The sequence below is a fragment of the Melospiza melodia genome, chromosome Z, assembly GCF_035770615.1.
Source record: "Melospiza melodia melodia isolate bMelMel2 chromosome Z, bMelMel2.pri, whole genome shotgun sequence".
NCBI lineage: Eukaryota > Metazoa > Chordata > Aves > Passeriformes > Passerellidae > Melospiza > Melospiza melodia.
In genome coordinates this window covers 10,741,839-10,769,496 of record NC_086226.1, presented here as the reverse complement: position 1 = coordinate 10,769,496, position 27,658 = coordinate 10,741,839, and the positions used below count along the sequence as shown (strand labels likewise).

The 27,658-nt window shown below is 40.7% G+C and overlaps 1 protein-coding gene across 1 annotated transcript in view; it reads left to right on the top strand.

The window, feature by feature from the left end:
* ADAMTS12 (ADAM metallopeptidase with thrombospondin type 1 motif 12) overlaps positions 1-27,658 on the top strand; it is a 146,056-nt gene that overhangs the window by 76,923 nt on the left and 41,475 nt on the right. Inside the window, exons 6-13 of the mRNA XM_063180381.1 lie at positions 1,428-1,552; positions 2,725-2,874; positions 5,427-5,570; positions 6,248-6,392; positions 11,163-11,255; positions 11,501-11,646; positions 12,497-12,666; positions 22,476-22,609. Coding sequence (XP_063036451.1) covers positions 1,428-1,552; positions 2,725-2,874; positions 5,427-5,570; positions 6,248-6,392; positions 11,163-11,255; positions 11,501-11,646; positions 12,497-12,666; positions 22,476-22,609 — 1,107 coding nt within the window. The remainder of the gene's footprint in view (positions 1-1,427; positions 1,553-2,724; positions 2,875-5,426; positions 5,571-6,247; positions 6,393-11,162; positions 11,256-11,500; positions 11,647-12,496; positions 12,667-22,475; positions 22,610-27,658) is intronic.

Here is a 27,658-nt window from a genome sequence, read left to right as displayed (position 1 = left end):
AAAATTGCATAGGAAACTGTAATTATAACAATCAGGTTAAGAATGGGGAAATGAAATCTCCCAAGTGTCAGAAGAACATGGGATGCCAAAGAAGACTAGGTAAGAAACAGAAGCTACACATCAACATTCAGGATTTAATTACCTAGCATTGCCTAAAATGTATTATGAAGTGTAGTGCTATGCTATTTGCAGATCTCTGAAGAGGTAAATCTCTTATTGTGCAGTTCAAACACATATTTTTCTTTTTTAAGTCTCTTGAAATGAAGAAAAATGAGGACAAAGTAGACGTTAATTGCTGTAACTAGCTGTATATTTATAGTTTCCAATGTGTCTGTCTCACAAATATGTTACTATATGCTAGAATACATGATGATTGTCATGACTTTATGGTTATTTTTTAAATGCAGTGCGCAATAGAGCTAGCTCTGACCAGAGGTACACCTTAAAGGGATTTTCTCAGTGGCTTAGAATTTATAACACAAGCCAGATTGTCCCAGTGGTATTAAAGGCAATAAACCGAACCTCATGGCTGTGTCTTCAGAAATATTTGTTGGGATAGAGTCTGTCCTTATAGCTCTCAGCATAAGTGGGACAAAAACTTGAGGTTTCACCTAAACAGGACAATCATGACCTGAGATCCATGATGATCTTTAATTAAATGCATTTGCTAAACTTCTGTGGCTGTTTGGATAAAAAATGTGGATTCCTGTTGGGGAATGACAGTGTTGTTTTTAGGCTCCCCAGAAATTACTGTCCGGTAACACTTAATCCCATACTTTGATGCTTTTTAAAAACAAAGCAAGCTGAGGCAAGATAAAATGAATGTCCAAGACCAGAAATTAGAAAATTCAATTTTGGATTAATTAATTTTCCATACTTTTTAATTAAGGTTTTCAGTAATTTGCATGTAAACTGTATAATGATAAGTTGAGGAAGAAACTTTTATGACTGCATTGTTTCTCTTTGGAATTGAAAAATATTGTGAAATGAATAGTCTGTTAGAAGCATAATTGTTGTCTGAATATGACAGTGTTCACATAACATCGAGTGACAAATTTGATCACAAAGTCCCACAATAAGTAATCTTCACCTTCTCTTCAGAGGAAAATTTGATTCCAAGAGAATATAAAATGTTTGAAAGTTTCAGTTCAGTGTTGGATCTTATGAAGCTCATTTATCAAAATGTATGTAGAGTTCTGCATTCTATACTTTTTCCTTTAGTTGCACCAATTACAGGAATGTCAGCATTTTAACTTAATATTCAATGTTAGATAAATAGGTGTCATTGCTCCTCATGATGGCTCTAACTCCAGGCAAAAGCATAATCAATTACATTTAGATTACCCATCATCACAGCTGACTTCACTGAAGTATTAGTGCAGTGCAGTGTGGTCTTTACAGTAATATATTCCTTCATTTCCCATTAGCAAGGCCTGAAGATAGTGCACCATGCTGATAAGACATTAGCCAGCTTCTGCAAGTGGCAGAAGAGTGTCAATCCCAAGAGTGATGTCAACCCCACACACCATGATGTGGCTGTGCTTCTTACCAGGTAGGACAGCAGTGACTGGCTGCTGTTCAGTTGCATTTCTTTGGTAATGATACTTCCTTTATAGGCTCCAGCCATCACTTAGTTCATCCTGCACAGAGCTCAGAAACGTGGTCAAAATATTGGTGATGCTGCATGTGCATACAGGTCAGAAGAGATGCATCTTAGTCACAAAGTAGAGATTTGTGGGTCCCAAGAGGTGAGCAATTTCCACAGCTCGGGTCATTTTCCTCCCTTGATCCTATTTCATTTTGTGCTCAGTGACTGCTCTATTCTCCTTTGACACAATATATCAAAACAAGGTAGCATGCGGATGAACAACTCCTGAAGAAATGTGCAGGTGCAGCTCTGAAAGGACAGGTATTATTCAAAGAGGGTGCCATTCATTTTTAAGCTTTAAAACATATGATTTTTAAATACCTCCATATTTGAGGAGACACAAAATTATTTTTAATGTCTGAGCACAGGAGGAACAGAAAACTTGAAAGTGAGGTTATCTGAGGTTTTGCAGGGAGTTTATGTCATAGCATGAAATGGGACGTCTCCAGGTCTGTAAAAATTGATATAGAAAAGATTGAGTCTGTGATCTAAAAAAACCAGCCCTTGGCTAAACTCTATCAGGCAAAAAAACCCAACCTAAAACACCCCTCAAGTGGCTCAGTAAAAAAGTCACAGAATCTTAGGTTGGAAGAGAACTCCAGATCATCAAGTGCACCCTTTGACCATTCCCCACCTTCTCAACCTTTTCTCAGTCAAAAATCTTAAAATAAGAATGTGAGATGAAGTCTCTCAATGATGTGAGATTTCACTGTCCAAATATAAAGCACGCAGACAGTTCACTTGAATGTGGCTGAGCTGTGGTGACTTAAGTAAACTGTGCTTGAAAATGCTGCCAGACATGGAGGTTCTAAAACTTTGGCTTATGGGAGGTGGTAGTGATTGTATGTATCTAGGCACTACAGCTTCAAAAATACTGGCTGCAAATTATAACAGTATAATATAGTAGTAGAAAAAGTGCATGTTGTTCCATACATGTTTGTAAAAAGACTTACCACTATGATTTACTCAAGATGAAAATTAGCACATTATAAGATGGAAGCTTGGTACCCAGTGTCAGTGACACTCCACGGGTGGTTTTAAGCTCTTTAAATGGTGCATCTCCTCTGTGATTCTAGAAAGGACATTTGTGCTGGCATGAACCGTCCCTGTGAAACCTTGGGCCTGTCCCACCTGTCAGGCATGTGTCAGCCTCACCGGAGCTGCAACATCAATGAGGACTCTGGCCTCCCCTTGGCTTTCACTATCGCTCATGAGCTTGGACACAGGTACAGTTGACAGGGAAGGGGGAACCTGTCTGAGTCAAATTTGTTATTTGCATGTAAATACTCAAATTGTGAGGCAGAAACGAAACAAAAAGTGAATTAATGTTTCTATTATTAAAATCAAAATTTATTTCAAAGCAAAAAAAAAAATTCTTAAGCCTTTGATGTGTGTGTTACATATACAACCATTCATCAGAATGAAATAGCATCACTCAATTGTGCTAATTTTTCCAAACACATGCTAGATTTCTATGCAAATACATTAGATAATCTCCAGATTATCTAAAAAAACATTTACAGAGAGATAAAAAAACATTATCCAAAAAACATTTACAGAAAACAAATCTGTCTCACTATGTCAAGGTGTTTCAGTAGTGCAGATTAGCTAGAAAACATATTTAACTGCTATAAAAAAACTATTATATATTAATCTTATCATATATTTAATATTTGTTATATCCTTTTTTTTTTTTAATGAACCAGTAAAGTCTTTTAGGGCATTTCTTAGTCAGTGGTATTTTCTTTTAATAATAATGCTATGGTGGGTACACTTAGACTAAGATGAATAAAGTTCCTGGATATTTCATTTTAGATATGTTTTTTTTTTTTTTTTAATGATTGGGTATTTCTGTTTGAACTAAATTTCTTAGAATTTTATGTTTTTGGAGGTGTTTTGATTGGTTAGATGGTTTATTAACTCACTTGAAAAAACCCTGATTTTTTTAAATTGTTTTGACATAGCTGTTATCCTCAGGGCAGAGCATTATCTCATGGACACTCTGGTCTGACTGTAATGCCTGCACTTTTCAGCTGGACTCTGTTGCTTGGCTAAGTCACATGTTCATTGCTTTATTTACAATGACATTAATTTCACTGTGCACCAGCCACCAATCAGGATGGAGTCTCTGTTTCCTTATAGGTTATAATAATGATGATGATGATGAAGGTAATGACCATGTTGACCATTAATTGGCCACCGTTTATTCAACCTCACCACTGTCAGAAAGGAAATTGAATAAATAAATAATTATGAAATCACTCCAGTTGGGTCTGGGTGCTGTGGGTTTGTTGCTTGGTCCCCACAGCCTGTTGCTGGCAGGAACTGTTTTCATTCACACTGATGGTCTGAGGAGACTCCTTCCCCACAGCCTGATCCATCTGCGACCTTCTCCTTGTCTGTCCTGGCTGGCTGGTGGCTCTGTGTCCTTTGGGGGCTGTGGGGCTCAGTACTGCTGTGCTTGCCCTTGCAGGAGTGGTGCAGGGCCTTTCCTTAAGGACTGGCTCCATAAGGGATGTTGAATACTGCAGGGTTTGTTGTCACCCTGTTGACCTCAAGCCAGGCTAGTGTGCACATGTTGAGAAGTTCAGGTATGGACAAGTTTGTAAGAACAGATGAACAAAAATAAGAGACAGACATGCTCCCCTATCTTAGATGAATGCCAAAAGTCAGCTCTTCCCCACACTGTCTGTCTAGATGTTTGCAGCCTTAGGATTCAACAGACCCTGTTTGTGGAAAAGAGCCTGTCAGAAAGGGGAGATCTGTGCATTTGTGCTTCTGAATCATTACTGGAATGGGTTCTGACTGAAATTAGCTCCGCTTTCAGAACTTTTGAGTCATGATATGATTACATTTTTGAGAAATGTGGTCTTAAGTATTTTGAACACACTTTATCTGGTTCGTGACTGAATCATGACCCGAGTAAGCTCTCACTGCTTTCAAGAGTGAGAGCTTACAGACTCCAGATGTTAACAATGTAGGTGTCAACATCTTCATATATCAATTTCTATGTATGTTATTATTTATATTATGTGATAATGCTCACTCTGAGGTGGTGAAGGGGCATGTGTGTTTACTCAGTTGAATGCCATCCAAACTTTTGTGTTCATGACTTCTGGAAGCTCTTGAATAAAAGAATTTCTCAGCAAGTCAGAGATGCTGGAGAGAACCTGCTGTGGAGATCTGCTTACATAGATTGGGCAAATTAAATGGGATGGAGGAATTGAGGTTGGAGAAAAATTCACTGAACATTCAATAATTTTGTAGACAGTGTCTCTGGTGCAGTCTGTCAAAAGTTTTAGAAATGAAAAAAGCAGTAGAGATATTATTATGAGAGAGTCTAAGACAGAATGTAACAAAGCCTCATCTTAGTTAAGGTGGTGCAAGTTTGGGTTCGAGAGTTAGGGAGCAGTCTTAGCTCTAACAGCTGTTACCTAACTTTTGGGTTTAAACTTTAATTTCTGCCCCAGCTGTGCACTAGTATTTGGACTGCCTTAAAAGTACAGAAGTATAGTCTGTGACAGCGTGTTCTTTATTTTGTGCAGAGCAGTATTGTTGTGCATAGCAGACATGTTTGAAAGCCTGTGGGGGTGTAGATTTTTCATAGATTTTGGATCGTATGTTCTGTGTGTACATTTTCTTTTAGCAAACAGGTAGCTACAGCTCTGCAGGGGAGGAAGCAACGTAAGTGTCTTTTTAAGCACGGACTGGAAACTCTAGGTAGGTGTTGTGGTACAGCCAGTCAGCTGGAGTTACTAGATGTTGTTTTTACCTCCAGTTTTGGAATCCAGCACGATGGAAAGGAGAACGACTGTGAGCCTGCTGGAAAGCGCCCGTACATCATGTCCCGACAGCTGCAGTACGATCCCACTCCCCTCACCTGGTCCCAGTGCAGCAAGGAGTACATCACACGGTTCCTAGAGTGAGTGGGCAGGTTGCAGCATTTGCCTAAATTGAGCACAACTGTGCTGGAGTTCAAAGTATATATTGTATTGTTGCATTGATTATTGTAGGACGTCTTAGTGTGCTTGAGTTATTTATCATGGGGGACATACCACTGTCCTGTTGCTCACTTATTTGGGAAAAGCTCAGTGTAGTCTTTTACTCTGGAAGTGAACTCAAGTCCTGTCATATTGGCTCGGGTTTGGTGCAATCTGCAGCTTTTTGCAGTTACCAGGAGGAAGAAGCCTTTCCATCAAGGGCCCTGACAGAGCTCCATGGACTTTGCCTTTGGCCACAGTGCCATGTGTTTGGCTTCAGTGACTTGTTAAAATCTGTTCCATTCTTTTTAAGACCAGCAATGTGATGCAACTTTAACCGCAGAGTATGGGGTTCTCTGAAGCCACTCTGCAAACTATGCTGAGCTCATGGTGTTTCCTCTTTGACAAGCTGTATTTTGCCATTTTAAAACCATCTCTTGCTAGACAGAGTAACTACTTTGTTTGCAGCATTTCAGCCTAACTTGGCTGGAATCTGGAAGTATTATTTACATGGGCCAATCAAAATTACCCCTAAGAAATAGATGCTAAAAGTCTGTATAGAAACATCAAAAAACTGTGGTGGTAGGGAGTTTTTTAATATGGAATTTTTGTCTTTTAGTCGTGGGTGGGGATTCTGTCTGGATGACATCCCCCAAAAAGAAGTTCTAAAGTCCCCAATCATTGCTCCTGGAGTGATTTATGATGTGCACCACCAGTGCCAGCTTCAGTATGGTTCCAATGCTACATTCTGTGAAGACGTGGATGTAAGTGCTGAATGTTTTTCTTCATTTTCCTACTAAGAATTCAAAATTCTTGAGCTGCATGGAAGTATATTCAGTGCACCTCATTTACAAATGCACTGTGTTTAGAGTCTCATAGGCTAGTGCAGTGCAGGCATTGCCTAACACACTTAATTCTGCATATTCTGGAAGTGAGTTGTTAAGCTGTTTGCATTGTATTTCACAAAATCTTTTCTGTATCTCAGCCATATCTATGGTTAAGTGCCTGTCCTCCTTCTGCAGTGGAGTCGTTTTGGTTTTAAACTTGTAATACTAATTCTAAGGTAAATTGTTAATCCAACTTAAGTCCAATTTTAAAATATTCTTCAACCTTGTGGCTTTCAATTGATCTAATAATTCTGGGAACAAATCTTCAGTTCCAGGAAGAGTTTTCTGAAGAAATTAGCGTTCTGTTCTCTTCCCATACATCCTGATTTTCATACTCTTTATGATCTAAAAAGCAAAAGAATATTTCAGTCCCTGTGGAAAATACTTACTTTGAAAACCAATATTTTTGCATGGAACATTAGATATTTATGCAGAAGTGTATAATTCATAGAGTGCCCTGAGGTCTGTCTCACAGCACAGCAAAGCAGTATTGTGAGCAGATGCAAGGGAGAAGTGGAGTCACAGCAACCCTCACAAGATGGTGGAGCCCTGCAGAGTAACAGGTTGTATTAGCTAAAATACAGTGGTATGGTATTTTACTTGAATAATGGTACTAGAATAATGTTCAGAGGTCTTTGGGTCTTCACAGCATTGTCGAGGTTATCGTGGGTGCTGTGTCTTCAAAGAGACAGGGCAGTTGCTGGTTGTAGTGAAGCTGATTTTTGCATGAGCACATCAGTCTGGAAGGCAAGGAGCTCAGAGTGTTAAAGTCCATGCTGAAAGCTTTCTGGCCAAAGATGTTTTGAGCAAAAACAGCAGCAGCAACAGCAGCAGCTCCCACACCTTTTTTCTTCTTCCTTCTTCTTTCTCACCCCAGTACAAGGGATTTTTTTCATAAATGATTCAATCAGCTATAAGCACGATTCTAGAACATTTTTCTTACACCAGTCTGAGCTTAATTCTAATGTGTGAAAGTGGTGTCAGTTCTTACCCAAAATCTGTGTACATGATTTTATCTATTTACGCAAAACGTACTACCTGTTTCTTTACCCAAAAACTTCGTATATAATTTTACCTACTTACATGAGTAGTTCTATCTGTTCTATCTAGAAACACAAGCAATGTTCTGCTATGTTTTTGTTATGCCTGGACCTAAGTTAAACTAGGCTTTAGGGTCTTTTACTAGCTAACACAGTCTCTTAAGGCACTTGAAATATATTTTTACTTACTTAAAATTAAAACTTACACTTCTGTTTCATGTCTGTGTGGCTTAATATATTTCAGCTTCTCTAGGGGTTCTAATTCAAACCTTGCATTTCTTTTTTCTTCGAGGGACTCAGAGAGGCTTCTATTTCCTGCACTCCAACACAGCATATTTATACATAGAACAGCTCAGCAGCAATGTTTCCAAGTGCTAGCCTCACTAAATGATCACTAATTTTCCTGTGTTTTGAGCAGCAATGTTCAATAAATGCTGGAGACAGCACCCAGGCTACTGGCCCTGTCAAACACAGATGTGTTCTGGCTGTTGGCAGTGCTGCTATGAACACAGCTCTGGACTGGGCACTGCTGATATTGACTGTTTATTCCATTCAGATAATTGTGTGCATCTCCATCTACCCTTCTCTTAGAGAAATTATTTCTGATTAATCTTTTCAACCTTAATAGATAACATGATTACCAGTGTTGAACTACAACTGCTGAATCTGAAGAGGGTACTGAAAGATTGCTTTCATTACCTGCTGTTACAGTTTCCTTAGTCGCTGTAATTTGTCTGTTGGTACAGATAGAAAATTAGGATGTAATTTTGCAGTACTGGCTCAGTCTGTCTCTCCTTGAATTTGAACCTAATAGGCCTTTACATTCGCATCTCCTGACTAACCAATTTTACAGCTGGACATATGTCAGAAAATTAATTGGTATCCTCTCGTTTTGCATTTTACTGAAAGGCCTTTATTTTGCTGGTAGTTGCACTGGCAGGAGATGGAACTGGGAACAGTAGGGTCAACCTGGGATGTTGAATCATCAGTCTTTTTGTCATTTTGTCTAAGAGATCTGACTCTTTTTTGCCTTTCCTCTATTTACTTGGCCTTGCTCACTGACAAGCTGCTTTTGTTTTGTACATTTTAATGTCTGACTGAATTTGATCCACAGATCCTTTTTGAGAGAACAATATGCATTTAGCTGAAGATGCCCTAGAGTTCACTTAGAAAAAGCTAGTATTTATAATTCATATAGTGGTTTTCATGAAGCATTTTGGCAGCAAAGTGTCCTGTGAAGTATACAAGTATTGTCCCTCTAATAAGGCAAAGAAAAGCAAAATATGTATTAGATGGAGGAATTTTCCCAGTCATAGCTAGACCCATAGCTTTCTATAGAACAGCCTGTAGGAAATCAGAATACTCATCTTAATCCCTTTTTCTCTAAAAATCCATTGGCTTCCATGAAACAGAGGGTTTTTTTGGATTCAGCTTTCTTCAAGGCACAGACCCTATTTTCAGAGATTGGGTGGAAAGTGTATATCATACTGCTGATGAGGAGAAAACCTACTTGCTTTGCAGTGAGTCCATAGCAGAGTCATGAATTTCCGTGTGTTCCCTCCAAAGGCATGCAGTACATAGTGCATCCTCTCATATTGTTCTTTTTCATATTGTAGTGCATCTCTTCTGCTGTTTCTGTAGTGCATCTCTACTGTTGTTTCAGTATTCTTAGAGGCAAAAACAGTTATGGGATATGGAGATACATATGGAAAAATCCTTGCAAAGCTAAAGAATTCCCTTTGTGAATTCTTGACTTTGAAATCTATGGGTGCACCTAATAATAAAAGTAACTGCCAATGAAAAGCTGTGTTTCTCTGTGCCAGTTTCTCTGATATTGTCTGAGGATGGTGCAAGAGTACACTTTATACACTAAAACCACAAAATATATTCCGTGTACAAGAGTTTAAATAAAGGATGACTCTGATAATGAGAGAAAATTCATCAGCCAGAACACTTGGGTAGCTCTGCCTTAAGAACCTGGCAATGATGGCTTCACAAGGCCTTCATAAGGAATGCTACCCTTGAGGTATAAACAGAGAACTGCAAAACAAAGTTTGTTCTGTGTACATTGCCCAGAAGCAGTGAACCAAGATGCCCAAGTGATCCAGGCATTATATTCCAGCTGGAGGGCTGGAGTGCTTTGAGATGTTCCATGCCATCAGCTTTTTTCTGGTGCTCTTGTTGACAAATCAAGGTAAACGCACAATGGAGGAAGTAAATGAAAGTGAACTCTCTCAAAGCTTGTGCCCAAGCTTAGCCATTTTAAACAGAAGCAGGTCAGAAATGGGCAGCCAAACTCTGCATTTCCCACTTGGATGAACATTGCTGCTAGCTCATTGGGGCTGCATTTTTGGAAGCGCGCAGTTTATATGTTAACTTCCACATCTGGTATGTGGCTTCCCCATCCCAGTGGGAGCTGCTAGTGGGATCCTTCTTATCAACTCTTTTCTGTGATGGCATTTGGAGCCATCCCTTCTTCACAGGTTGATGCTGCCAGTTGTGTTCCCTTTTCCAGAACTGGACTATGACATCCAAACAGCCTGAGTCAAAACCTGGGCTTTTGCTTCTGTTGTTCCTGTTGGCAACATGCATTCCCTCTGAGAGCCCTGCTTTCTCTGCCTTGGAAGTGGTGCTTCATGCAAAGCCCTGATTAGTCAGGAGTTCCAAGCATGCAGGGCTCCTGCGTGCCAAACAAAGAAAAGCTGGTGTGCATGTGAACTGAAGAGGGAGAAATGGCCTCCAGCTCTGTGCTCCCTTTCTGGAGAATAGTTCTGGCTGAGGGAAGTGGGTTTGGTAAAAGGTAACGGGAATGTTTCTTGCCCTGCTTTCTTTGTTGCCTCTCAGGAGTTTCTGTCTGTTCTGTGGAGCCACTGCACATGGAGCAGCATCTGGAATACTGTGTTTTATTGGCAACCTACTGCATTAAACTGGCAGCAGTTTCTGAGTTACTTAAAATGCAAACATTCACTAACCAGAGCCTTTACTCTTCCCAGTCCACTATGCTTTTTTCTCTGCCAACTAGCTGACTGCTTTTTTTTCCTGATCTTTTCCTTGCCATCTGCCAAGCTGATGTTTTAAGAAGCCTAATCACTTTTTCCTCATCTAGTTTTGGGACCTCCATTAATATTGTTGGAGACATGCTGTTGTTTGTATTTGCCTGCCTGGCTCCTGTAACTTTTGATTTCACTGTATGTTTCCAGAGAGACAGCAATGCAGAATTGAAGATGGTATTGGTTAGTACTCGTCAAATGAAAATTGTTCAATTTTCTGTTCACCTTATCTGCAAACAGCAGTGACCAAAGTTTGTTAAGCCATTGTGTTTTCCTAGGAGCTGAGCAGCCAATTAGGAGAATATTTGAAGTCACACAGTGCAGAGAATTCACTTGATAGTATTTACAATAATTTTTAATTTTTCAAATAGTCCCTTTTTGCGCAGTAATGATGAATAGCTAAATTTGGACCCTTGGTAGTTCCTATCTTGTGAAAAACTCGTACCCCTCTGGAAATGCAACCCTTACAAGACTTTTTAAGTGGCTGTAAAAAACTCTGGGAAGCTTTTGAAAATCTTGCCCTGCCTCAGACTGCTGCAGTTTTCTTCCTTTTTCAGAACCTTTGCCAGACCCTCTGGTGCTCAGTGAAAGGCTCCTGCCGCTCCAAACTGGATGCAGCTGCGGATGGCACTCGGTGTGGAGAAAACAAGGTGACTGTGAGCCACACTGTTTGCAAGCTGTGCTGCCTGCCAAAGTGCAGAGACTAGCCATGAGTAGCTCTGTTATTGTTGGGTGTGAAGGAGGGTCATCCTGTGACATCTCCATTTACATTTCCGCTTAAGTGTTCAACTCTTACGAGCTGAAATAAAAAATAATTCATAGGAACTAAAAAAAAAATCATAATTTCCCTGTGATAATGACCTGAAGCTCTTTGTGCTTTCTTTTCTCCCCTCAGTGGTGCTTCTCTGGTGAGTGCATTACAGTGGGGAAGACTCCCGAAGCAATCCATGGCGAGTGGGGTGTTTGGTCGTCCTGGTCCCATTGCACAAGGACATGTGGGGCAGGAGTTCAAAGTGCAGAGAGGCTGTGTGATAATCCAGAGTAAGCTGAGTGCACTATCTTTCCCTATTTTTTGTTTAAGATTTTTGAGGTTCTTATGACCTTGGAAACTTGAAACTCTCTTGTATGAGATTGTTACCAGCATGTGCCACATCAAGACACCACAGATACTGACACCTCTCTTCGCAGCTAGGCATACCTGTGTGAAATTCAGCTGGCTCATCTTTTACAGTCATCTTGTTCTTTATTTCTTACTCTCCACAGAGCTTATTTCAATGCAAAATGAATTTAAAAAAACATACTTAACATTTAGGCTTTGCAGAAATAGTGTAAATATTGCTTTATTAATACTGCAATGAGTAAATAAATGTTGTCAAACACCAGGTGAGAACAGTTTCTAGCAATCTGATCCTGAGAACTCACCTTTCGTGTTTTCTTCTAGTCATCAGCTTTGTTTGAGCTTCAAACACATGAGTTGTCAGGTATGGAACATGAAAGGCAGAATTCCCCACTACATATCTGAGTTCATGAAGACTCCACATCTCATTTTCACAAGTCACTAATACCAGAAATAATTTGTCTTTTCAGAGAGAGCTGTCAAGTGCACTGCAAAGTGTGGGATTCAAAGCAGTCCATATGATAGGTTAATTTGCTGTGAGCTCAGCCAGGTATTGCCAAGCACTTTTTTGGGATACAGGAGTTGTCTAAATCTCTGTGCTTCATACTGACATGTTTGAGTACTCAAACATGTGATGTGAAGAGTATCTCTACCCTGTCAAGGATTCAGACTCACCTCGTTGTGCTAATGGGGCCTGAAATACATTGTTGGTTTAAAACTTTTTTTTTTTTTTTACCCAGGGTCTCATGTCCCAGTCTCATGTTCCTTTTCTAGACCCCAGTTTGGAGGAGACTACTGCACTGGAGAGAGGAAGCGCTATCGCATGTGTAACATCAGCCCCTGCCACAAGGACTTGCCGACCTTCCGTCAGATGCAGTGCAGTGAGTTTGATACAGTTCCCTACCAGAATGAATTCTACCACTGGGTTCCCGTTTATAACACAGGTATGAAGCTACACAATTTTTTAATGTCCTGTGTAAAAAGTCAAAGTTACATGCATATGAGAAATGTCTATGAGGGTGAGACGTCACTGAATTATAAGTTTTCTAATGAATTAGAGAGAAAAATCTGGTGTGCTCCTGTATGCTGGTGTGCCTTTTGTGTAAACAAAAATGCAGTGGTTCTTCTCTACACTTGAGTGTTTTTACAGAACTCTGGTGAAAATGGCTGTGATTGTAACTAGTTCAGTTCCTGAAAAGATATTGCACTAAAAAAGCTGTTGAAGTTATGTCTGTGCTATTTGTTTAGAATAGATCTAATCCATCTTTTCCAGTGTCAACCACAGAACAAGTAGAGTAGTGTGGAGTAGAGCTGCATCCTTGGGCCTGTAGGCATCACTGCACCAGAGCTCTTCCACTGCACATATGATTTTACTACTTCCAAACTCTGAAAGGTAGCTGTACTTGACATTACAGTGAAGAAGTAATATCTGAACTATATTCAGTATCATACTGCCCTGTGTTGTAGAGGCGGAGTCAATGGCTTTGCTTTATAACTTGCTTTGGAACAGCTAGTTATTAAATACAAGGGAAATCATTATTTGTATGTAGTTTGATTCTTGGGTTGTGCATAAATGTAAGGTGTAGATTATCCAATAGAATCACAAAAGTTGTAGTGTTGAATGTAATATCTGGAGACCATCCAGTCCACCCCCCCTGGCCAAGGCAGGATGACCTGGAGCAGGTGGCACAGGAACACATCCAGGTGTGTTTGAATGTCTCCAGAGAGGGAAAGTCCACCAACTCCTTGGACAGCTGTTCCCGTGCTCTCCCATCCTCTATGTAAAAAAGTTCTTCCATGTATTGAGGCAGAATTTCCTGTGTTCTAGTTTATGGCCATTGCTCTTTGTCCTGTCACTGGGCACCACTGAAAGGAGTCTGGCACCATCCTCTTGGTACTGGCTTTGAGATGTTTATATGTATTGGTGAGACCTATTCTCAGTCTGCTCTTCTCCAGACTAAGCAAGACCAGCCCCCAGAGTCTGTCCTCACAACAGAGATGCTCCAGTCCTTTAATCATCTTTGTGGCCTCTGCCAGACCCTCTCCAGTAGCTCCTTGGTTTTCTTGTACTGAGGAGCCCAGAACTGCCAAACTCTTTCCAATGGATCCCAGGAACCCACAGGCCCTCCTGGCTGCCAGGGAGCCCTGCTGGCCCATGGGCAACCTGTCACCCACCAAAACTCCCAGGTCCTTCTCAGCAGAGCTGCTCTCCAGCAGGTCAGACCCCAATCTGTGCTTGGGGTTATTCCTCCCCAGCAGGATCCTGCACTGGCCCTTTTTGAACCCCATTGAGTTTCTCCCTGCTGAACTCTCCCCTCTGTCAAGGTCCTGCTGAATGGCAGCACAGCCTTCAGGTGGATCAGCCACTCCTCACAGTTCCACAGCAGCAGCAAACTTGGTAGCAATGTATTTTTTAATGAAAAGACAGACAGGATGGGGAAGATCAGGATTAAACTTCCAGTTTCATTTGCCAGTACTATTTTTCAGCATGTTAATTGTTTTTTCAGTTACTGGAAGTTCTGAATTGATTTCCTAAATTTCAGCTACTGTTTCCATTTCGTGTAATAAATACACCATTGAAGATGAACCTAGAGCAGGCAGACTTCCAGTAAAATTTCTGATGAAAGAAAACATGGTTGATGGAGAGTTTTTGGAAGAAATCCCAGTAAATCCATGACAAATGCTAACAGCCTAATGTTGAGGCTAAAACCAAGCTCAAAAAACATTTTTTGCCGCTGCCTGTCATTGAAATTAAGATTCCAGACCTCTATTACTCAGGGTGTGCTAGTGCAGGGTACAGCATTCATTCTGTTCGTGTCCTTTCTGTGACACTGGAACAGAGCAGGTAGTTCTGCCTGTGCATTTCTTACAGAAGGTCTGTTTCTAAAGGACATTGAGAATCATGAGTCAAATGCTTACTGCACACTGGAAGGCAGGGCTGTGCTCTGTCCGTGCTGTATTTTAAATAGAACATTTCAGAACTGTACAGACAAACCAGCTCTATTTAAAACGCTATGCTACTGAGTCTGATATATTTCATCTGGAAAATCATTTGCAAAATCCTTCAAATTTCAAGCCACAGATATTTTTTTCTGTGGCTTGAAAACTTCTTGACTGTTTTCACCCATTTTCTCAGCAGCCAGAATTTCAGCATAGATTTCCATGTCTTCCCCATTACCTTGGAGGCCCTTCACGTTCCACCAGCAACATTTGAAGTGTTTTCTTGCTGCAAAACTCTTAACTTAAAGTAAAACTGGCTTCCTCAGACAAAAAGGCTCTCCTGGTAACACTCAAGTAGGGAGCCAAATTTGTGCTGATCTTTCATCTGACATCATTGTATGGCTGAGGGTAGGTGGCTCTTGTGGGCACACTGCTTCCAGTTTTGTCCAGCCAGAATTACCTGAAATACATCTGAGAGTTTTCCTCCCATCTCACTTTCAAATATTTTTTCATCTTTTATCAGTGGCTAAAGATGTCCTGGGCAAAATACCTACAAATAAGATCATGAAGCAGTGCTGTCTCTGAGAGACACAGGAGTTTGAGCCTTCCTTGCGGCCATGATCTAGTTGAACAGTTAGAACATCGGCTGGACTTGATGATCTTATAGGTCTCTTCCAGTCTTGAACTTCTGTGATTCCTTGCATGTGTGTGGTGTGTCCAAACAAACCAAGACTTTAAACAACAGCAAACAAACAGGCTTTTTAAACCCCAAATGAACTGATGTTTCATGTCTCTGGAGACTTTACTCACAATGTCCTAATATGTACGCCAATCCTTGTCAATTCCCGTACTTCTTAACTTGTGGAATCCGATTTCAAGGATTTTTCACAGCATTGTTACTATGTTGTCCTGCTGCCAAGAAGGCTTTGACTTTTATCGTGGGTTAATCCTGCCTGGACACCAGATGTCCACCAAAGCCACCCTGTTGCACCTTTCTTCAGCTGGATAGGAGAGAGAGAATGTAACAAAAGGCTTGTGAGTTGAGACAAGGGCTGGGAGAGATCGCTCACTGATTACCGTCGTGCGCAGACAGGACTTGGGGAAATGCGTTTAATTTATTAGAAACTGAATCAGAGTAGAATAGTCAGGGGAGACAGTGTTCCTTGAACCTCTCCAACATGAGTCCTTCTCTGCAGTTCTTCTTGAGCTGCTCCAGCATGGATCCTTTCCACAGGCTGCAGTCCTTCAGGAATGGGCTGTTCCAACATGGATCCCTGGTCTATGGGTTCTGCCAGGAGCCTGCTCCAGTGAGGGGCTGCTGTCTGCACAGGCCACAGCTCCTGCCAGGAGCCTGCTCCAGTGAGGGGCTGCTCTCTGCACAGGCCACAGCTCCTGCCAGGAGCCTGCTCCAGTGAGGGGCTGCTCTCTGCACAGGCCACAGCTCCTGCCAGGAACCTGCTCCAGTGAGGGGCTGCTGTCTGCACAGGCCACAGCTCCTGCCAGGAGCCTGCTCCAGCACGGGCTTCCATGGGGTCCCAGCCTCCTTCAGGCACACCCAGCTGCTCTGCTGTGGCTCCTCCAGGGGCTGCAGGGGAATCTCTGCTCCCCCCTGGGCCTGCAGGGCCTGCAGGGGCACAGCTGCCTCACCCAGGGCTGCACCAGGGGCTGCAGGGGAATCTCTGCTCTGGGGCCTGGAGCAGCTCCTGCCCCTCCTCCTTCACTGACCTGTGTCTGCAGAGCTGCTCCTCTCTTCCAGCTGCAGTTGTGCAGATTTTTTTCCACCTTTTTAAATACATTATGCCAGAGGTGCTGGCACTGTCACTGGTGGTTTGGTCTTTACTGGCAGCAGGTCTTTCTTGGATCTGTCTGATGTGGGCTCTGTCAGTCATGGGGGAAGCTTCTAGCAGCTTCTCACAGAGCTACTGTGACAGCTACAGCTGGTTTGAAGCTGCACAGATAAAATTGGTCATAACAGAAACTAATTTGGCTAGCTTAGTTCATTAAAAAGTAGAAGTGTGGGAAATGGATTTGTCCATTACCAAGTCCCTAGATAAGACAATGCTAAGTAGGATTTGGACTCAAACAGGGGACCCCTGCCAGTCCCAATCCTGAATGCAGACATATCTTTGGCCAGTGAGCTGGGCAGTGTTGGAACCTCGACCAGTTGGTTGTTCAAGCACAGGAATTTTGAACCCCCTATAAAAGGGAGTGTCCATCACTGAGCTTTGTCTGTTGTTGCATGATCTTCAGTGTGTTCAGTTTTGTGCCTGTCTCCAAAAATGTGACCAAATGTGGTGACCTATGATGTGACACAACAGCTTCTGCTACCCCTGTAGCCCCCCTGCTACCAAAGCCTGGCCATGCAAACCCAGTACAGCTCCTGTGTTAGTATCAGGCATTTTCGATCCTCTCATGCTGCACTTGGGATATAAAGGGTAAAGAAAGCATAATTAAGCTTTCCCAAGCCCTGAGTGCACATACATTTTTTATGTGCAAGTGTCTAGCTGAGGAAATAGATTCCTGAGCCAGACATTCTGTGACATTTTAGACATTTTCTGTTCCTTCATCCCACTGGAAAAAAAGCAGTAAATTTTCTGGATGGTCGCAATTCCCTCTCCTGGCTTTAACTTCATAGCTTGCATAAGGCAGTTATAGCAAATGTCATGTACCTAAAGAGACTTTTCTTGTGTGTAAATTGTAACTTGTTGTGTAAATTGCAACTTCACAAGATAACAAAGACATTTTTGAATAGCTTGTGATTTAATAAAACAACCAGCTTTAACAAACAGTCTCACAGAAAAGCAGTAAGTCCCATCTTGCTGTTTCCTAGCCTGTTGTTTGAGGTTTCAGTTGAGAATTTTCTGGTTCAAATGACTTTATGCCTGTGGGGGAACTTGCATAGTCCTGTTATGGAATTGCTCTGGACCTCAGAAATCCATGTGCTCAAGCTGGAGCATCAGAGTACCCCTGGGAATCTTAAAATTATGGAGACCTCCAAGTTCAGGGATGATAAACTATCTAGCAGGCTGAGCAGGATATTTTATGAATTTTTCTCATGACCCAGGCCCCTATTTTGACACTTTGGGCAGACTTCTGTATGTATCCACTTCTCTTTCCATCAGACTGACCAGATGTTTATTTATTTCATACCATTTGACAAATTCCACTGATATGAGTCTGATAGCGTCTAAGGGTTTAGCTTCCATCTATAAGTCCTACATTAAATAATATAATTACCTTTATTTTCTGTATCAGTGCCAGGATCATTTAGTCAGTCATTAGCTCAGATAAGGGTTGTGTTAAAAATGTTTTTAATTTCGTATTCCTACCAAAATATTTCTGTTTATCAAATAAGATATGTTCTGATACAGTCACAAGGGCTGAGCTAACAGGATGAAATGTCCCTGTTTCAAAATAAAACTTGGTTTGGAGTTCCAGGCTTGGTTAAAGTGATAAATAGCTTAACCTCAGCTTTTTTTCCCATTTTGTCTGTTTGGCAATTGTCTTTTCTAATTCTCTTTGTTTGGGATTTCCTCAGTCAGTTCTGAGTTCTCACAGAGATGAGGGATTGAGAGAAGAGGCTCACCTCTTTTCTTCCTTGTGAAGTTGGGAAAGATACTGAAGCCTTATCTTCTTCTGACAGGCACGTTAATCACATCCTTCTTAGTCAGGTTAAGCTGGATCCCTCCTGCATGTGAACTCATGGGAATCAGCTGTAAGGTAAACAAATTTAAATTGGGAAGGAAATATGTTCCTTTCTACTTATCTTCATGTTGTTCTGTTTACACTTGGTGAATCTGAACTTTTAAATGATATACAGAGGGGAAAAATATCACACGCCCACATTTCAGGACTTTTACTCAACTTTGCTGATTTGCTTCTTCTTACTGATTACAGATAAGTCACTGCGCCCTTAAGGGAGCTCTGTGGCTTGGGATTCCATTTCATCTTCTATATATTAGGGAATTGATCATTTCTCTGGTCAAGTCAGCAGCAGGTGTAAGATGTGGACACCACATAAAAAAACAGGTTGTAATTTTTCTGGCCAGCTGGTTGTTGATGGCACTTCTGCTAAGATCTTATGTCCTGCTAGGAGCAAGGCACTGGCAGAGGGATGCAGCCAGACTAAAGAAGGTTGACAGGAGAGCCACATCAAAGTCAGGAGGTCACTGAGAGGGACTTTTTACAAGGATTAGTAGAGATAGGACATAGGGGAATGGCTTTAAACTGACAGAGGGCAGGTTTAGATTAGATATAAGGAAGAAAAATCTTTACAGTGAGGGTGGTGAGGCACAAGTTGCCCAGAGAAGCAATGGGTGCCCCATCCTTGGTAGTTTTCAACACCACATTTGGACGGGACTTTGAGCACTGTGGTGTAATGGAAGGTGTCACTGCCCATGGCAGGGGGGTTGGATGATCCTTAAGACTTCTTCCAGTCCAAAAGATTCTATGATTCTGTGATTTGAAGAACACAGATTGAGCAAAGCAAGTTTTGCTCTAGAAAGGAAAACTGGGAGTGAGTTAAATGCCAGCTACTCAGTGGAACATTGAAGGAGTGTTTAGCTTGTGTACCCCTGAGCTGGTGGAGGCACGTGGTCATTACTGAGTGCTCACAGATTGGATCTAGTATTTCATACATATGCTGGGTTGCAGGAATTTATGTATATTTTGGCCTAAAAGTTACAAGGATTACAGACTTTTTGTTAAAATCTTATCATGATTTAATCAAATATGCTGAAGTAACTGAACCAGCTGCTTTAGTGAGCTCCTTCTGAACAAGTGCTCCTATTCATCTGAGTTAAATCTTTTTAGATTTTTGGGTCTGAAATAAGAAAAAAGGCTGAACTCAATGCAATTCTACCATTTCAGGAAACATTTTTTTTCCCTGGTGTGTGAGTTTGGTATCTGCACAGTGTTTAAAATATTAGGTAACTGTTCTATGAAAAAAGTATTAAAATATTGTTTTGGAGGTCATTGGCTGATTCTGATGCAGTTTATTTACAACCCTATAAAAACAGAGCCAAGATCCCTGAGCTCAACCATAAAAAATAATAATGATAGGTAGATAAATAAATAATTTTAGATAGTGAATACCAAATACAGTGCCAGTATAATTTCCTCAGTGGTAGCCTAACCAGCCTTTCTGCAGATGAAAAATGAAATAAATAGCAGAGTTTTAGGTGAAGAAGTAAATATCCTATAATTTCCAGAGGGTCTTCATAAAATACATATAGAATGAAAAACAGTAAAAATTTGTGGGTTAGGTCTAATTTTACATCAGTTAACACAATCAGGAAAAACAGGAAAGCTTTCATACTTAGAAAGCATTTGCAAGTATGAAAATTTGTGTGTTTTTTTTCTTTTTTTTTTCATTTTATTTTGACTTAGTAAGGGAGTTATTTTTCTTTAAAAACTGATTCTGAGTTATAGATTTACAGCATCATAATTATGACAGGAGTATGTCAGCACTGTCTGCTTCTTCTTGTTTGGTGATTTCTGAAATGAGATTGCTTGTTTTGTCAACACACAGCGATGAAAAGGTACAGATACCAAACTTCTGTTTGACATTTTTCATTAGGAACAATGCAAAAGCTGAAATGTCTTTCTGTAAAATCTATCTGAGCAGGTAACAGAGTACCTGGAATTATAGGATTCTCCTTGTCATAAACATATTGTGCTTTGTGTAGAAAAGTGCTACATTGAGAAAGTAGGCAAGATGAAGCAAAATTTAGAGCACTAAAGTAATCACTTTAATCACACTGCCATAAAAGGAATTCTGCAGACAGAATTAAAATCACTTGTACTGTTTACCATGACAGGTCTTATCAAGGCAACTGGTGCGAGTTACAGCTGGCAGCTTTCAGAGCGGGGCTGAGGGTTGGTGAGGATTACAATCTTTATGTTCTTGCCTAAAGAACTTACTTAGCTCCACCTCCACTGATATTCTTGAACACAATTCACATCAGCTGGAATTCCACCAGTTGTATAACCATGGTCCATGCATGTGCTCTGGGTCTCATCACTGTGGCACTTTGTGAAGCTATTTTTGTTTGAGAAGCCAGAAGCTCACATTGGTGACAGGCCTGAGATGCCACTTCAGCGCTGCTGACAAGAGGGGGAAAAAAGCCTTCATTAAGGTTTTCAATTTCCTTTACTCTTCTGGTTTTTTGGTTTTTTTTTATTTATTTTTTGTTCCCAGTTCTGAAGTGTTTCTGTTTACACAAGTGAAATTCACAGTACCAAAGCTCAGGCACTGCAGGATTCAGTTCTTAGTCTGCAAGAACTTTGAGGGGAAGAGTTGCAGTCACCTTTGTGCACTGTGTGGTGTTATGTGTATGTTGGTGCTGCACAAACCTTTGTGCACTGTGTGGTGTTGTGTATGTTGGTAATGAGAGCAAATTTTCCTCCTTCAAAAGGATAAATCCTTTTGTTGGAAATTAATTAGTTTATTTGCATTATTGGAAGATTGCATTTCTCTCATACCAAACATTTCTTCAAACACAGTCCTTTCCATGGCACAAACAAAGGCAGCAAAGGAGGAAAAGATAAAAATAAATCCATCAACCAGGATGTGGAATGCTTTTAGTTACCCTGCACCCCTCTGAGACCAAGGCAGCAGCTTCTGTCAACTCTGTCAGGCACAGGATAAAACTCACTCAGCATTAGCACCTCTGCAGCACAAAGTTTTAAAATTATTAAATAATGGTGCCTTGAAGTCACTGCTGACTGGTGGGTTTAAGGCCCACTGCTTTTCTCAGCAAAGCATTTCAGGTTGCTGAACATGAACAAGTTGCTTTAATGCTGGGTGAGACTGGGGTCTTTGAATAGACCAAAACCTGAAGACAAGTCTTGTGTTGGTGTCCTTCATTAATATGGTAGTGGATGATTTTTAATTCAGGCAGATAGTTCTGGTTCTGCTGCAGAGTTTTCAGAGAGCGTTACAAAGCCAGGGATTATGTCAGTCCTTGCTTTGACCCTAATTTCAGCTCTAACTCATCTTCCATGCACACAATTTATTTATCAGACTTGTGTCCTTTGTCTCTCTGATGTCTCAGCTTTAAGATTTCCCATTCACAAAGGCCAGTGTCTGTGAGGCAGGGAGGTTGGTGTTTGGCTCTTCTTACTCCATAGATGTAATAGATTAAGGCCCTGATCAATCACAGAAAGTCTTGTTTCAGACACCACTTGTTGCTCTTGCTACAGCTTTTCTCTTCCCTGTTGCTTCTGTGGGACATCTGTCTGAAAACAGCCTGAGTCTGTCAGACTTGCAATATCATCCCTATTTCATAAGTTGTCACGCAGGAAAAAAAAAGTTTGAAATTATTTATTAAGTGCCAACAGGTAGATGAAAATGATGAATGACACGTAAGATCAGAAGCAGGCAGCTGACTGCTCTCTGAGAAAGGCTGACAGCCGTGATGGAAAGTTTAAATTACCTCTGAAATTACTGAGTAACCAGCTGATGGAAAACTTTCCTGTCTGTCTCCTTGGTGATTCCACCCCTTCTCTAGTGGCAGCTGGATTTGCTGGTTTCCCATCCCTTTCTCCATCACAGCTGGTGGCCTCATTGCAGCTTCACTCAGCAGTGACAGAGAGCACATATAGGTGTGAGGGGACCAGCCTGCAGCTGCTTCCCACAAATCCTCAAGTGCTGTTTATCAGGCCTGTGTCACCCTGTTTCTGCTCAATTCTTCCAGCTCTGCCAGTTCTGGCAGATGGCAGGGAAAGTGAGCAAATGTCTCAGCAGAGACCCTGTGCACTGCACTTCAGTGTCATGCTGGCGTGTTGTCTGAGTGTTCTGTTTTCCTTTCAGCAAACCCCTGTGAGCTCCACTGCCGCCCAGTAGATGGCCATTTTTCAGAGAAGATGCTTGATGCAGTAACTGATGGCACTCCTTGCTTTGAGGGAAGGCACAGCCGAGATATCTGTATTAATGGCATGTGTAAGGTATTGGGTATGTTTGCATGTTTCTTTCTCTTCAATTTAATTCTATGGCAAAATGCTTAACCATTTTTTTGATAGGATCAAGGCCAAGTACTCCATTTTATCACATTTTTATAATGAGTTTATAGCAAAAGCTTTCAATGTAGACATAAATGAAATTTCCACCTTTTTAATGAGTCTGTTTGACTGACTGCTGATTACTTTTGGTGCCTTTTAAATCCTCTGGTTTTTTTTTCCCACTATTTTAAAACATCAGTTCAAGAAAAGCTGTTTTTGATTAGAAGTTTTCACCAAGTATTGTAGCTTTAGGGTTGCAACTGGTGTCATTACTGTCCGTGGGTTTTTTTATGAAAATGTGGTTTAACTATACAGGCTTAGCTGTTCTGAGCTGTCTTTTAATAGGACTTTGCAGTTGAGGGCAGTAAAAATTATTTTAGTTTACAACATTGAGTTGAATAATCTTATACAGTGAGATAATGGGCAGACACAGTATATATGGCTCAACAATATTGTGCACTGAAGAATAAGTATAATGATGGCTGCCTATTCTTTGTGTTGGTAGCAGATTTCCAGGACGATGTGTGTGTCTGTATGGCATTTGAAGGAGTGTTCTGTAAATTCTGTAGCCTCCACAATCTTAGCATTGCTTTTAGTCACTTTCTTATAAATAAAATGAGTGCTTTTCTTGTAGAGGATATATTTACATCTGTGGTTTATTTCTTCAGATTGGGGGTTTGTTCTGTACCTCCCTGAAGCCTAATGGCTTTTTTTGCTTTTAGCATCTTTGGAAGCATGAATGTGGCTTGTGGAAACTGCATTTGCTTATCTGGTATGGGAGTTGTATGCCCCAAGTCACTTAATTTTATAAAAATGCAGCTGGAAGGGACTTCAAGAAGTTGTCTGTTTCATCCCTTTAAAAATTATATTACTTTTTTGACATTTTTCACATTCTTTTCTTAAAGATTTCTAGTGATGGAAAATTCACATTTTTAATAGATGTTGGTACACCCTCCTTTTAAACTTCTTATTTTGTTAGAATGACAGTGCATCAGAGACCAGTAATAAAAGATGTGTTTTAAGCTTTCCTTGCAATGCTTGCATTTATGAAAGGTTACCAAGATCTTGATCAAGCTTACAGTGAAGAGATGCTGCTTAACTTTGCTGAGGGCCAGAAGGGGGCCTTGAACTATGATGGCTTTGAATGGTTCAAGCCAGAATGAATAATATCTTTAGCATATTGAAACATCTAGTAGATATTGCATACCATAGCAGTGCTTTTGACCTTCACTTGGGAGAGACCAGTTACCAAACTCAGAAAGGCTGTCCTTGTGAAACATTCATTCTCTGATTTCCAGCCCAGTTGGACTGGGGTCACTGTGATTAATTTTAGTTTCCATATGCTTTCTGTATTGAAACCTTGCCTGTGGCAGTTCAGATTTATACCTGTTTTAGAGATAGCAAGACTCAATTAATCCAAACTGGGAGATCAGAGGTGAAAGAGAAGCTAATCTAACTGCAGTTTGTAGAGCCCAGATACTCTTCAGCATTAACAACTCTGTGGACCCAAAGTGTTTCTGAGAAATTCCCTCCAAGATGCTATCAGCGTTGCTCATGGTGACTGCTGCTTCACATCTCGTGGCAAACAGATTCATTTGGAGTCAGGATCACAGAATGAACAATATAGCCATGCAAAATGAGACCAAATAATGAATAGGTAACACAAATAGCTCACAGTATTGAAGGGTAGGATGCTTTCATCTGAAATAGGTACCCAGCACAAAACCTGAGGAGAAGCTTTTTCCTATATCTTCATCTAATTTGCTGGTGTTTGATTCCAGCTAGCTAAGCACAATAGATACATTACAGGTCCTGAAGAATAAATCTGGAAATGGGTTTAGTATAATTAGTCTGGCACATCATTGTTGTAGTTTGATTGCAACATGTTGCTAATTATGTGGAAAAGACATTCACAAGTGTTAAAGCACTATTCTGGTTTTCAGAATTGTATCTCACAAGAGCACTTCACATTTGTCCTGAGTTCTAAAATAACACTTCACTTTGGTCTGAAATTGAGAAAAATATTAAATTAATAAAATATTAGATCCACTGTCTAAATTGCTCACATGTGATTGGCATGTAGAGTAGCTATTTTTTATCAAGTGAGTTCAGAGTTTTCCTACTGAGTATGTCAAAACAAGATAGATAGATCCAAAAAATAATTTCATCTTCTAAATTAATCTGATTTTAGTCTGATTTTGCAGTTTGTCATGAATTTGTTCAGAGCTATCAGAGAAACTAGTGTTTCTTTAATGGCTAAATGTGGATTGAGATGCTTCATTTTAACCATGAGAGGTACACTAGGTCCTTTCCTAGCTGCCCTGACAAAGCCACAATGTGCATCTTCAAGTGAGAAATAAGTACAGACAGACTACTGATTCACTTGGTCCTTTTAATTTATCCTGTATCTCCTAATTTTTTGGAAGTGCTGCCCGTGCATCAGTGCTGAAGGAAGGGTTACAGTGAGGTGTTGTTTGCATGGTATTCCTTTAGAACTTGTGGAATCAAAGACAAGTTAAAATTGTTAGCTCGTTTGCAGGCCTGGCCTATAAAGTATCTGGGTCCTTTCTCAACGCTGACCTTACACAGAAGAAAAGTTCTGTCAGGAGATCTGATAAGATCTGTCAATAATTTAATCTCAAATCATCAAGCTATACTATGACTGTTTTATTTTTTACTGTATGCCTTAGCACTCATTTTTCAATTGTCATTTTCCCCCTTTTATTTGGGAGATCTTAAGTGCACATAGCCTATATTCCTGTACTTAAATTATACATCACAACTGTATTAATTCTCACAACTCTTATTTCTTACGAGGTGAGTCAGTTGTTCCCCCAGTGTTAATGAGTGAAGATACTGCCACCAGAGTATGGTTGTTTAGCGCTGATAATGGGGATTTTTGATTAGGTACAAGCCATCACCTCCTCTAAAAGTGAAGGCTTACATGTTCTTTGCACTGGAGTGTGCAGATGCTAAGGATGGAGGATCTGGAAACATCTGTGATGTTTCTAACAGCCATTCATCTCCTGCACAGAATTTCGATGGGCCTAAGTGACCTTCAGTAATGCAAATCTGTGGTAATTCACAGTTGTGATTGTGAGAGACTGACATTGTACTGGAGAATTACACAGCTGTGTAGCAGGGAAGGAACCATTATTTTCTCCTTCTGGAAAGCATATTACACAGCTTGGATTTTTATGCAGCAACTTCACCACTTCGCACTATGGTTCAGCTTTCTCCTCCCACTGCTGGTCCAACAGGACATTTGATTCAGAGCCATACAGATAAATTACAAGATAAATTACTGACATCAGGACATATTTCTCTCCCTTCATGCCAATGTCATGGCCAACATGAAGTAAACATAATTTCTTTATTTGAAGACTTAGTGGGTGAGACAGGAGGAGGGAAGACCTTAAAGTTCAGTGTAGCATTCACATGATGGATATTCAAGCAGCGCCCTTCAAGGCCATACCCTTCAATGACAGCAAGAACTTTTTGTATCTGCCTCCCACTGCCAATCTGACACAAAAGCCTCTCCCTCTGGAAATGGAAAAGGGCCAATATCTCTGGCTGTTTTCCCTTTAGTCACAGAGCAGCAGGAAATAAATTGTTTCTCCTTCCTGTAATTCAGCCGGGCAGTTCAGGTCATTGCATCTGCCTCTGCACTGTGTGCTGTGACCAGAAACAAAGCTGATCTCAGATGTATTAGAAAGGGCTCTTGGTGAGTGGGACAATGGCACAGTGCAGCAGGGAGGGATGGGACAATGGCAAAGTGCTGCAGGGAGGGATGCTAAGTTGTGATGCCCATGCCATGGCACACAGTGGTTCCTGTAACACAGCATGGTTCACAGGCAAAGGATGCACAAGGACATATGTGAGTTAAAAAAAAAATCAGAGCCTAATTGCTGCTGATATTATTTCCTGCTTTATAACCTGCATTAGTCTCCAGAACCCCTTTAGCAACTGCTTGTCAGAAATTCATCATGGAGTCATAGCATGCTTCAGGTTGGAATGGACCTCAAATATCATCTAGTTCTGGACTGCAAGTGCCCATTAATGGGTCATATTGATCTTCTGGAAAGTTTGAAGCATGTTTAGAAAATGCATCCACAAGAGTAAGAATAATGAGGAAAGCAAGTAAAAAGAAGAATGACGCATCTTGAAATTATTCTAATGGATGGCAAAAATTATGCAGTATTCACTGGAGTAATAAAGGAAAACATGATCTGGAAATTAAAGTTCATGGAAATTGAAGTATCTGGAGCAGATGAATGCTGTTTATTCTGAGACATGAGAATATTGCTTTGTGATGGTTTTTAATGGCTTTGTAAGATGAGACCCTGCTGTTATATGTGAAGGTCATGGCAGCACCAGCAGCACCCCAGGGCTGAGGAATAAAGCAAAGGCTTTATTTATTTATTATAGCAGAGTAAATTGTCTGCCCTACCTCATTCTTGAGTATTCCAAAACCCCAGGACTGTGTAGGAATGTTGCATGTATAGGTAAGGCTCATGTCTGATCATATACAAAGTGTTTCCTATATCAGAAGGACAGTGAAATACAAACTTCTGCTGCTGTTACTGGAAGGGACAAAGGGATTCCCTTCCCATCCCAGTGATGCCATATTTTGATGCCATAGATCTGTTGGTAAAGGAAATGGTCAAATGGGAAAAATCTGATCTGATGAAGCACAGCCCATGCAGAAGCACAGATTTGCCAATCCCAAAGGCAGGGAAGGGTTGATACTGTGTTGCTGCCATCTCAGTTAGAGCCAGGGCTGCAGCTGTTCTAATCAGAACTAATTAGTTAAACCCTTGGGGGTTTTTACACCCCACACTACTTGGAAGGGAAATATGCTCAGTGATGTTCATTTCAAAGTATCTGATTGACAGTGTGAAATAGATAAATTAATTCTGTGTGCAGCCTCTCAAACAAGAATGCACAGTAAATAAAGAAGGACAGAAACCTTTTCCAAAACATGAATTTTCTACC